Source organism: Somniosus microcephalus, chromosome 3 (assembly GCF_052327205.1).
Source record: "Somniosus microcephalus isolate GS21.2 chromosome 3, FLI_Smic_1.0, whole genome shotgun sequence".
NCBI lineage: Eukaryota > Metazoa > Chordata > Chondrichthyes > Squaliformes > Somniosidae > Somniosus > Somniosus microcephalus.
In genome coordinates, this window is record NC_140989.1 from 108,154,029 (window position 1) to 108,166,995 (window position 12,967).

The 12,967-nt window shown below is 42.1% G+C and overlaps 1 protein-coding gene across 1 annotated transcript in view; it reads right to left on the reverse strand.

Annotated features, from left to right (window-relative positions):
- Positions 1–12,967, reverse strand: part of LOC147121253 (uncharacterized) — a 208,917-nt gene that overhangs the window by 3,906 nt on the left and 192,044 nt on the right. The window contains exons 9-11 of the mRNA XM_085981466.1: positions 12,371–12,480; positions 9,860–9,917; positions 7,170–7,342 (exon numbers count right to left, since the gene is read on the reverse strand). Coding sequence (XP_085837592.1) covers positions 7,170–7,342; positions 9,860–9,917; positions 12,371–12,480 — 341 coding nt within the window. The remainder of the gene's footprint in view (positions 1–7,169; positions 7,343–9,859; positions 9,918–12,370; positions 12,481–12,967) is intronic.

The following is a 12,967-nucleotide window of genomic DNA, read 5'->3' on the forward strand; positions in this document are numbered from 1 at the left end:
ATCAGGTTCTTGATTTCCAGAAAGACGGGAGAGAATACCAATGATGTCCTCCATACTTGCGTATGCCTCCACTCATTCGCTAGGTTCACAGCTAAAGAATAGCACAAATCCTGGCAAATTTTGGTCTCCTTATCCAAGGAAAGATAAACTTGCTTTTGAGGGAGTACCTTGGCGGGAGTGCAACGAAGGTTCACCAGGCTGATTCCTGGGATGGTAGGGGGGTTGTCCTATGAGGAGAGATTGAGGAGACTAGGCCTATATTCCCTAGAATTTAGAAGAATGAGCGGTAATCTCATTGAAACGTATAAAATTCTTACAGGGCTTGACGGGGTAGATGCTGGGTCCATGTTTCCCCTGGTTGGGGAGTCTAGAACTATTGGGATAAGTGTGGGAATGTGGAGTTGACCTAGAAGATCAGCCATGATCTTATTGAATGACGAAGCAGGCTCGCAGGGCCTACTCCTGCTCCTATTTACTATCCTTCCCAAGGTTTAGTGCCCATAACTGACCACATTACACCAGGTGTGGTCTATCCAGGGCTTTGTATAGCTGCACCATCACTTCTAACCCCTTGTACTCTAGTCCTCTAGCTATAAAGGCCAGCATTCCATTAGCCTTTTGATTATTTTATGTACCAGTTCATGACATTTTAATCTATTTACATGCACCCCTAAGTCTCTTTGGACCTCCACTGCTTGTAGCTTTTCACCATTTAGAAAGTACTCTGATCTATCCTTTTTAGGTCCAAAGTGGATGACTTCATATTTGCCTATATTGAAAACCATTTGCCACAGATTTGCCCATTCACTTAATCTATTAATATCTCTGTAATTTTATGCTTCAATCTACACAGCTTACAATGTTGCCTATCTTTGTGTCATTGGCAAACTTGGATATGTGGCTTTCTATCCCATCATCTAAGTTGTTAACAAATACAGTGAATAATTGAGGCCCCAACACCGATCCCTGTGGGATGCCACTGGTCACATCCTGCCAATTAGAGTACCAGTGCATTATCCCTACTCTCTGGCTCCTGCTGCTCAACCAATTTTCAAACCAGGTCAATAATTTGCCTTCAATTCCATGAGCTTCAACTTTAGCTAACAGTCTTTTATGAGGTTCCATACTGAATGTCTTCTGGAAATCCATATAAATAACATCCATAGACATTTCCCCTATCCACTACTTTAGTCACCGCTTCAAAAAATTCAATCCGGTTCGTTAGGCATGACTTACCCTCTACAAATCCATGCTGGCTCTCTCTCATCAGTTGAAAATTTTCAAGGTGTTAACAGTCACTCCATCCTTAATTATAGATTCTAGTAATTTCCTCACAACAGATGTTAGGCTAACTGGGCTATAACTAGTTTCCCCCTCTCACCTTTATTAAATAGCGGGGTGACATGTGCAATTTTCCAATCTGAAGGAACGGTTCCTGAATCGAAAGAACTTTGGAAGATCATAGTTAGGGCATCTACAATGTTCTCACCTACTTCCTTTAAAACCCTAGGATGAAAACCATCTGGCCCTGGGGATTTGTCACTCTTTAGTGCCATTATTTTTTTCATTGCTGTTAATTTGCTTATGTTAATTTTGGTGAGTTCCCATCCCTGATTCAATATTGGTTTCCTTGGGATTTCCGGCATGCTTTTCAATAAGTAATTATTGAACATGTCTGCCAGTTCCTTATTTTCATTTATAATATCACCATTGTCAGTTTTTAATGGGCCCACATTGCTCTTAACCACCCTCTTTTTCCTAATATTGTAAAAAAAATGTGTTGATTTTTATATTCCTTGCAAGTTTCTTTTCATCCTCCCTTTTTGTAGCTCTTGCTATCTGTTTTGTCACCCTCTGCTGTTCTTTGTATCCCTCTGCTGTTCTTTGTACCTCTCCCATTCACCAGGATTTATGCTGTTTTGTTGCATTCTTGTATGCTTTTAGTTTTATGTTGTCCCTTACCTCTTTAGTCATCCATGGCTGGTTTTTTTTTGGCAAGTAGAACTCTTGCCCCTTGGGGGTATAAACTGGTTCTGTATCATGTTAAATTCTTTTTTGAACACCTCCCACTAATCTTCTGTCATTTTACTCATGTAACAGATTTGTTCAGGTTACTGTGGACAGTTTCTGTTTCATCCCTTTGAAGTTGGCCTTACCTAACTCTAGAATCTTAGTAGCTGTTTTGCGTATTTCCCTATGAAACACAACATTGAACTCCATCATATTATGGTCACTATTAGATAAATGTTCACTCACCATTAGGCTGTTAACTAAATCTGGCTCATTGCTCATTATTAAGCAAATATGGACTGCCCCCTTGTTGGTTCTAGGATAAATTGTTGCAGAAAACTATCCTGAACACACACACACACAAAATTTGCTACCTTTCTGACATGAGCTCATCTGCTTAATCCAATCTATATGGAAGTTCAAATCCCCCATTAAAACCACTTTGTCTTTACTACATGCCTGTCTGTTCTGTGCATTAATACATTTTTCCACTTCACATCTACCAGGGGGCCTATACACAACTCCCAGTACAGTCTTAAATCCTTTTCTATTTCTTAATTCTACCCATAAAGTCTCCACTGCCTGCTTAACTCTCGTTATATCCTCTCTTATCATAGAAGTAATTTCTCCTGCCAGTATAAACCGACAGCAGGACTCAAAACTGGAATCGCAGGGCTGTTGCTTTTTTGACAACTACTTTGCTCCTATTGTCTACAGAACTCTAACTTCCATACTGCCACTGCCCCCTTAGTTGGTAAAAGGTAGCGAGTAACCGAGCAATTATAGATCAGAAGGTCTCGGTTTCAATTGTTAGTCTGTGCTGATTAGCTGATCTCTGCTCAGTTAGCAGTAGGGGTACTGCAATAACCTCTGCCTTTTGGACTAGGGAGCGGAATATCTGCCAGGATTCCCACACTTGATTGTTACCTTTAACTCCTAGTGGAAAGTGCATCAATATGGATTACAGGTGAGGGAAGGGTCAGGCTTGGCTGTGATGCCTTTTGTGGTTGAATAACCTGGTAACATATGTCCAGATTCACATGAAGAATGGCCACTTAAGATGAAGTTCTTTAGGACATCTGGCTTACCCCAACAAGGGATATGCCTTCAGGGGAGTAGAGGGAGAACATGGAAATTTAAGGAAGATACTACTTGCATAAATGCAATGTCTATCACATTCACTTGTACTAATTCTTTTAGGGAAAAAAATAACGGTCAGTATTTAGTTGAGCTGCTTGTCTGTACAAACGAGTAGCTCAACTAAGTACGATAGCAAAATACTGCAGATGCTGGAAATCCAAAATAACAACAGAAAATGCTGGAAAAACTCAGCAGGCCAGGCAACATCCGTGGAGAGAAATTAGAGTCGACGTTTCAGGTGAACCCTTGTTCAAAACTGGAAAGGAAATGAAATAGATCGAAGGCAGGGCTGCGATAGAACAAAAGAAGTAAAGAGACATTAAGTGGTATTCAAAACCAGACGAGGGCAGTAGACAGAAGGCTGGAAACTATAGACCGGTTAGCCTAACATCTGTGGTAGGTAAAATTTTGGAGTCCATTATTATGGAGACAGTAACAGGACATTTGGATAATCATAATTTAATAGGACAAAGTCAGCATGGTTTTATGAAGGGGAAGTCATGTTTGACAAATTTGCTGGAGTTCTTTGAGGAAGTAACATATAGGGTGGATAAAGGGGAACCAGTGGACGTAGTGTATTTAGACTTCCAAAAGGCATTTGACAAGGTGCCACACAAAAGATTATTGCTTAAGATAAAAAATCACGGGATTGGGGGTAATATTCTGGCATGGATAGAGGATTGGCTATCTAACAGAAGGCAGAGAGTTGGGATAAATGGTTCATTCTCAGACTGGCAATCAGTAACTAGTGGTGTTCCGCAGGGGTCAGTGCTGGGTCCCCAACTCTTTACAATCTATATTAACGATTTGGAGGAGGGGACCGAGTGTAACATATCAAAGTTTGCAGATGATACTAAGATGGGAGGGAAAGTAGTGAGTGAGGAGGACATAAAAAACCTGCAAGGGGACATAGACAGGCTAAGTAAGTGGGCAGAGATTTGGCAGATGGAATACAATACTGGAAAGTGTGAGGTTATGCACTTTGGCAGGAAAAATCGTAGAGCAAGTTATTATCTTAATGGCAAGAAACTGGAAAGTACTGAAGTACAAAGGGATCTGGGGGTCCTGGTGCACAAAACTCAAAAGGTTAGTATGCAGGTGCAGCAAGTGATTAAGAAGGCCAATGGAATGTTGGCTTTCATTGCTAGGGGAATAGAATATAAAAATAGGGAGGTATTGCTTCAGTTGTACAAGGTATTGGTGAGACCGCACCTGGAATACTGCGTACAGTTTTGGTGTCCATACTTGAGAAAGGACATACTTGCTCTCGAGTCAGTACAAAGAAGGTTCACTCGGTTAATCCCGGGGATGAGGGGATGGACATATGAGGAGAGGTTGAGTAGATTGGGACTCTACTCATTGGAGTTCAGAAGAATGAGAGGCGATCTTATTGAAACATATAAGATTGTGAAGGGGTTGGATCGGGTGGATGCGGGGAGGATGTTCCCGATGATGGGTGAAACTAGAACTAGGGGGCATAGTCTTAGAATAAGGGGCTGCTCTTTCAAAACTGAGATGAGGAGGAACTACTTCACTCAGAGGGTGGTAGGTACATGGAATATGCTGCCCCAAAAAGCTGTAGAAGCTACATCATTACATAAATTTAAAACCGAAATAGACAGTTTCCTAGAAGTAAAGGGAATTAAGGGTTACGGGGAGCGGGCAGGAATTTGGACATGAGTCTAGGTTCAGATCGGACATGGCCCTGTGGGTAGCGGAGCGGGCCCAGGGGCCGTGTAGCCTGATCCTGCTCCTATTTCGTGTGTCTAATTCTGTTAGATTCAGGAGATGGTTCTGTGATAGTAGATTGGCGGTTAGGATCAGATCAGCCATGATCTTATTGAATCTCGAGGGGCCGATTGGCCTACTCCTGCTCCTATTTCTTATGTTCTTATGAGATGGTAATAGGACAAGTGGAGACAAAAGACGGCTCAGATTAGGTGTGAAGTGTACTGGCAGAAAGAGAGACAGCTGCCATGTGGGAGAGAGGAAAAAAAAGGAAAGGGGGTGGGGGGAGGGAAAACTCAAAACAAAGGGGTGGAAAAAAATTATAAGTAAAAATGTAATAGGGGCCGAGGTTATGATCTGAAATTGTTGAACTCGATATTGAGTCCGGAAGGCTGCAAAGTGCCTAATCGGAAGATGAGGTGCTGTTCCTCGAGTTTACGTTGAGCTTCCGTGGAACAATGCAAGAGGCCAAGGACGGTGAGGTCCGAGTGGGAATGGAGTGGTGAATTAAAATGACAGGCGACCGGAAGCTCGGGGTCACCCTTACGGACTGAACGGAGGTGTTCCGCAAAGCAGTCACCCAATCTGCGTTTGGTCTCCCCAATGTAGAGGAGACCGCATCGTGAGCAGCGAATACAGTATACTAGATTGCAAGAAGTACAAGTAAATCGCTGTTTCACCTGGAAGGGGTGTTTGGGGCCCTGGACAGTGGGAAGGGGGGAGGTATAGGGGCAGGTGTTACATCTCCTGCGCTTGCACGGGAAGGTGCCAGGCAAAGGGGAAGGGCTGTTGGGGGTGATAGAGGAGTGGACTAGGGTGTCTCGGAGGGAGCGGTCCCTACGGAATGCTGAAAGGGGAGGGGAGGGGAAGATGCGTTTGGTGGTGGGATCACTTTGGAGGTAGTGGAAATGGCGGAGGATGATCCGTTGAATGTGGAGGCTGGTGGGGTGAAAGGTGAGGAAAAGAGGAACCCTATCGTGGTTCCGGGAGGGAGGGGCAGGGGTGAGGGCAGAAGTGCGGGAGATAGAACGGACACGGTCGAGGGCCGTGTCAACCACGGTAGAGGGGAAACCTCGGTTGAGGAAAAAAGAAGACATGTTGGAAGCACTGGTGTGGAAGGTGGCATCGTCTGAGCAGATACGGCGGAGACGGAGAAACTGGGAGAATGGAATAGAGTCCTTACAGGAGGCGGGGTGGGAGGCAGTGTAGTCCAGGTAGCTGTGGGAGTCAGTGGGCTTGTAGTGAATATTGGTCGATAACCTATCCCCAGAGATGGAGACGGAGAAGTCGAGGAAGGGAAGGGAAGAGTCAGAGATGGACCATGTGAAGGTGAGGGAAGGGTGGAAATTGGAGGCAAAGTGAATGAAATTGTCTAGTTCAGGGCGAGAGCAGGAAACGGCACCGATACAGTCATCAATGTATCGGAAAAAGAGGTGAGGGAGGGGACCCGAGTAGGACTGGAACAAAGAGTGTTCCACATATCCCACGAAAAGGCAGGCATAGCTAGGACCCATGCGGGTACCCATAGCAACACCTTTGATTTGGAGGAAATGAGTGGAGTTAAAGGAGAAGTTGTTCAATGTGAGAACAAGTTCAGCCAGGTGGAGGAGGGTGGTGGTGGAAGGGGACTGGTTGGGCCTCTGTTCAAGGAAGAAGCGGAGCGCCCTCAGGTCATCCTGGTGGCTCAGCTAAGTGTCAGCTTTGGCTCAATGGTAGCATTCTTGCCTCTGAGTCAGAAGGTAATGGGTTCAAGCCCCATTCCAGAGACTTGAGTACATAATCCAGCTCATACTCCAGTGTAGTACTGAGGGAGTGCTGCACTGTCGGAGATGCTGTCTTTCAGATGAAACGTTAAACCGCGGCTCTGTCTCAGGTGGATGTAAATGGTCCCTTGGCACTATTCGAAGAACAGAGTTGTTGTCCTGGCCAATACTTATCCCTCAACCAATATTACTAAAAACAGATTATCTGGTTATTTATCTTGTCTGTGGGACCTTGCCATGTCCAGATTGTCTGCCATGTTTCCCTAAATTACCACAGTGACTATACTTCAAAAAAAGTACTTTTATTAGTTGTGAAGTGCTTTGGGACATTTTTGGACCGTGAAAGGCACTTTTAAATGCAAGTTTGTTCTTTCTTAAACCACCCAAAAATATTTGAATATGGAGCTTGGATTATAATATAATATTGGATCCGGGTATAGAATACTTACAAATGGAAATAAATGTGACAAAAACACCTGGTCAGTCATGATGAGTTGTTTAATGGAAGCAGAAAATGTCTTCACTTACTCTGCATTTATTCCTCCAGAAGTTTCATCCTGTTTTTCATACTCTTCAAGACTCCTTGGGTTTGGCTCCTCACAGAGGTGAGCATCATTGAGAGTTAGGAAAGAGCCAATATTTGTTTTTTGGCTTTGGGTTATCTTTCCAGTTGTATCAGTTTCAGTTTCTTGACGAAGCATCTAGAACAAAGACAGATGTTTTCTGACTGGTGTTGGGTGTTTAGAATATTCCGTCACAGCTGTTTTAATGAGAAACAAATGCTGATTTTTTAAATGCAACATTTCTTTTGCTTTGTTTAGTACTGGTATCATAATTCCAAGCAATGTGTCACTGGAGAGGCCATTATTGCATGTCTGAACCACAGAATGGTGGACATATGCTAGTATTTTCTTGTGGATGCATACGCTTGTTTTGAATGTTGAGTGGAGCAGAGTATAGCAATTGCAACAGTTCGAGAGGCTGTCATGACTCTTGGAAATCCAAATTTGGCCCACACGTACAGAGAGGCCCCAATCCCCGTGTATCTGCCTTAGTTCCTCATCCCATATCAGGTTGGTCTTTGTCTTCGTTTTAGGCCAATTGGCAACCAGATAGTGCCAGTGGTAAGATTCGGTATTGCTCTCTCTCTCTCTCTCTCTCTCTCTCTCTCGTTCTTCACTAAGGGAGCTATCTCAGCACAATCAAAATGAATACAGTTCTTCAGTTGCACTATGGTTACTGAGATATCTTCACCTGTAATACCATTCCTTGGTTTTTTTTCTCACGGGAGCAACCCTGAATTGTAACATCAACAACACCAATATTGAGGCATGAAGTCACAGTCATAATAGATTTGCCCAGGCCTTCAGTGAACTAGAAAGACTGAGGGCCATAGATGGGCTTGTGGGTGAAGGGTTATAACATGAGTGTAGATAATTTGGTGAATACCATAGTAAGAACTTTGCTGGCTATTATGTACAGTGATTCCATAAAATAAGAACAAGAGTATGACATTCAGCCCCTCGAGCCTGTTTTGCCATTCAAGGAGATCATGGCTGATCTGTATCTCCACTCCATCCACCTACCTTGGCTCCATATCCCTTAAAACCCTTAGCTAGCAAAAATCTATCGCTCTCAGATTTAAAATTATTAATTGAGCTGGCAAATTAATACAGTTCTTCAGTTGCACTATGGCTACTGAGATATCTTCACCTGTAATACCATTCCTTGTGTTTTTTCTCACGGGAGCAGCCCTGAAACATAGCATCAACAACTGCAATAGTGAGGTATGAAGACACAGAGTCATAATAGATTTGTCCAGGCCTTCAGTGAACTAGAAAATCTACTGCTTTTTGTGGGAGAGGGTCCACCCTTTTTGAGAAGAATTGTTTCCTAACTTCTCTCCTGAATGGCCTGGCTCTGATTTTAAAGTCATGCCCCATTGACCTAGACTTCCCCACCAGCAGAAAAAGTTTCTCTCTCTCTACCCAATCAATTCCTTTCAAAATCCTAAAAACCTCAATCAAATCACCCCATAAACTAGGCTTATACTCCTTGGAATATAGAAGTTTATATGTAATCTCTCCGCGTAATTTAACCCTTGGTGCCCTGGCAATATTCTGGTGAATCTACGCTGCACTCCTTCCAAGGCCAATATATCTTTTCTAAGGTGCAGTGCCCAAAACTGTGTACAATACGCCAAATGTGGTCTAACCAGGGCTTTGTATAGCTGTAGCAAAACTTCCTCCCCTTTTACAAAGGCTAACATTCCATTAATCTTTTTGATTTTTCTTTGTACCTGACTACTACATTTTAATGGTCTGTGTACATGGATCCCTAAATCTCTTTGGACCTGCACTGTTCCTAGCGTCACCATTTAAAAAAATACTTGGATCCAATGTTCCCTTTAAGCTGCGCGGCCGTGCAGTGCTCTTGTCCTCCTGCGCATCCGGCTCTCCAGCTTTTCAATGGGAAAAATGTGTGGTATTTTGAATGGGCCGCGCACCCAAAAAAAATTAAAGGGAACATTGCTTGGATCTATCCTTTTTTGGTCCAAAATCGATGACCTCACACTTACTTGCGTTGAAATCTATCTGCCACAGAATCGAAGAATATGCAGATAGGCTTAGATGAAGTAGGGTGGGAGGAGGGTTGTGTGGAGTATTGACTAGTTGGCCGAATGGCCTGCTTCTGTGCTATAACTGCTATGTACTGTTTTCATGATTTTACTTCTGTTCATTGTTTTGGTACAAAGATCAAACCAAAGAAATCTTCAATACATTTACAACATCACTACATGTATTGAGCAGAGTAATTCTCACCCCACACAGAGTTAGAGAAAGCCCCATGTCTCTATACATTTTCTAAAAGCTTTATTATAGTCATTTATTGTAAAACAATCTTTCACACTATATATACTGAAAATAAAGTTGTGTTGGAAGCTTTAAAGGAAATCTGATGCTGCAATAATGAGATAATTACCAATAGTCTGCATTAAAGTTTGTACATCTGTTATTTGTGGAACACTGATGGTCATGTAATTAACATAGATAGAACTGTTAGTCACGGATAAGACTATTGTTCACAGATCTATTTCAATTACCATGGCACAGATAGCGATTACAAATGATTTAATGTAAAACAAATGTATGTCTGGGTGTTATGGGTGTGGATCCTGATCAGGCAAACCGTGCAATGTAAGGGATTTGATTACTTACCAAATCTTGGACACTGGGCTCTTCAAACTCCATGAAGTGGTCACTTCTCTCAAGCAGTCTGCTCAATGTAGCACCAAACAGAGAAAAACAAATGTGAAATAAAACTGAGGTGGTCATCGCTTACTGAACAGACAGTACATGTTAATATAAATCATCATCATTTAAATAAAACTTTCTCATGTTTACAGTTCATACCCTACGTGGACAACAATATCTGCTTTATGCACTGACCTTATGAAGCCAGCAATGTTCAGTGATACTTGTGGCCAATAGAAAACATTAACGAGGGAGTATCACTATTAGTAAACATTTAAAATTCAAACAATCTGCGTCATACTCTGTAGGCTTCAGTTTAACCTTGCAGTTAGTCTTTTTAAGTGCAGTATATCTTGGTTTAATACGTTTTGATCTAAGTTGAAACCGATTTATATCAGACCTGTGATTAACAAAAATGTATATATACTGCCATACATTTTGCACTGACATGGAAACAAAGTGCATTCCAGTGTAGATGCAAAAGGCATAGATGCATGTTTACTTTGCAACAACAGTTTGCATTTATAGAGCGCCTTTAATGTAGTAAAACGCTTCAAAGGAGCGTTATCAAACAAAAATTGACACCGAGCCAGGTGAACAAAAGTTTAGTCAAAGAGATACCAGATACTGCCAGTGATAAGATTTGGTATTGCTCTCTCCCTCTCCACTTAGGAATGCTTTTAAGGAGGGTCTTAACAGGAGGAGGGAGAGGTAGAGAGGCGCAGTGGTTTAAGGAGTGAATTTCAGAGCTAATAACTTGGACTGAGGTGGCACAGTGATGCAGCAAGTGTGAGCATGTTATAGAATAGTAAGTTGTGGCTTTGTGCACAGTCCTCAACTCAGTAAGTTCCTGACATTTGCAACAACATGGGAATGTGTGGAGCCGAGGCCAAGCATTTCCTCGAGGAAGTCGGGAGGATTGAACGATATGCAGAGTCACGCCGGTCAGCTCTTGTGGGTAGTATCAAAGCAGCATTGATGAAGGACCTAGGAGCTGGTCATCCTTCTGTTCTCTTGGCCATTGTACAGGAAACACAAAACTGCGGCCATTGCAGCAGAAAAGCATTCAATCCCATTTATGATTTCAGAAAAACATTTAAACGGCACGAGTGCATTTTTCTGTGGAGAATAGACCCATAGTATTGGAGACAGTGAGAACTAAAGGCGAATTAAAGGAGATGCTTGGATTGAAACTAAGGGAAATCTGTATATGATAATATAAGATAGTCCTGTTCTTGGCTCCTGATAGCTTGCCTATGATTAGAACTATTTCACAGGTTTTTTTTGTAGCACATACTTCCCTCGCCCGCCCCATTTTGTCTCCCTCTTCTGAAGGTGCTGATTCCTTCATTGGGCTGTGGTCCAGATGTGGGGGAGGGGCCATCATATTGTACCTTATTCATGTGTCCAAAATTCATCTCTGAAACTTGGTTAGCCTGCTGGCATGCACTGTCAACATTGGAAAACATCACTGCTGAGCCCAATTCTGTCCTCACCTGGTGTTTAAACTTGCACATTTCCAGGAGCTGGAATGTGAATCATGGCAATTTTTCTCTTTCTTAAAATAAGCGGTCTGTATCCAATTGAACATCCTAATCCCTGTCCAAATTAAGATCAATTAATTTGGCACGGGCTGTGAAACTAACCTGGAACCTGACACAAAGGTTGTATCTTTGAGCCAGTGGGACAGCTGATATTTCATCAGTTAACACAGTAGTGAAATTGTGCTACATTTTGCTTTCAAAAAATTGTTAAAATCTGGATTCTGTACACAAGTCCATCTCTTCAAATGTCTCTAAGTGAGCAAGTGGAGCTGCTGCCACAAAATTAAAGATCCCCAAGAATCTGAAGTGAATAAATTTACATCAAATGGTGTGATGGTGAGCTTGATTCACTTGAACAAAGCCCACATTTACATTTCAGTCAGTAGAACAAACTTTCTTCTTTATTGTCATTTCCATGTCCATTTTAGCTGATAAAAGGGAATGGGAAAATGACCTTGGCTCTAATTGTTAGAACAAAGGACACATTTCTCTTTTAAAGCAAAACAACTACCTCAGCCTGATTCAAATGCTAATAAAGAGCGAACTGAATTGGTGGCTGGCTTTCTCTCGCAGACGGCCAAATTCTATTTTACTGGGACCCATTCATCCATGTGGCTAAAAGAATTTATAGTCCAAATTCCAGATCAAGTACTGCAGTTGGTGATTCTGGAGTATGAACCATATCAACATTCACTTAGAGTCTTTCACAATCCATTGCACATATGCAGACAGGGTCAGATGCCAGTGCACTGACATTGTTGTATGGAATTCTTAATAAAAAGGAAAGTAAATACCCACAAATTATTTAAAATCAGAGTACCCACTGAAATAAGGCTAAATAATTTCCTGAATTTGATTTTCTATTCAATAAATAACTTTCTGAGGGGTTCTACTTTAGGGATAAAACTCAAAGAAAGACCAGTAGACTTACCGTTGGGCGACTGCCATGTTAGCAAAGGAGTGACTGTACATCTGGTAGAGCTTGTCAAGATGCACCTCTCTGTGATTGGGTTTCTCCTGCACCCTATTAAGGTTTTTCATCTAATAAATTGGTAGAATCAAAGAAAATAAAGGAACATGCATGTAGTGTAAATGTTAAGTATCATTGCAAAATTAAAAAAAACACAATTGCACTATTTAAGCAAATATCCCAGGAAAAAAAGTGGTTTCACTCACCATATGGTATAAAAGGATCAATTGCACCATGGGGTTGGGCATCATAGCTGAGCCCAAGCCTGTCCTCTCATAATGCCCACATGTATGCTCTTTCAGTGTGGATCACTGGATAGAGATCAGGAATGAGAACTCAGACCGATATCCCCCTCTCTAGCCCAGGGGCATTCGGGCTATTTATAGTGGCCCTACTGCTACTGGAGCTCCTATCTCCATAAATCTTGGGACTGTGATTGGGACCTGTAGTATTGTATATAGTAGTGACCTGTAGTATTGTATATAGTAGTGAATGTGTTAAAACCTAAATTAAATCATAATTTCCACAGTGGTTCCCTGATCTCCCACTGTAACTTCA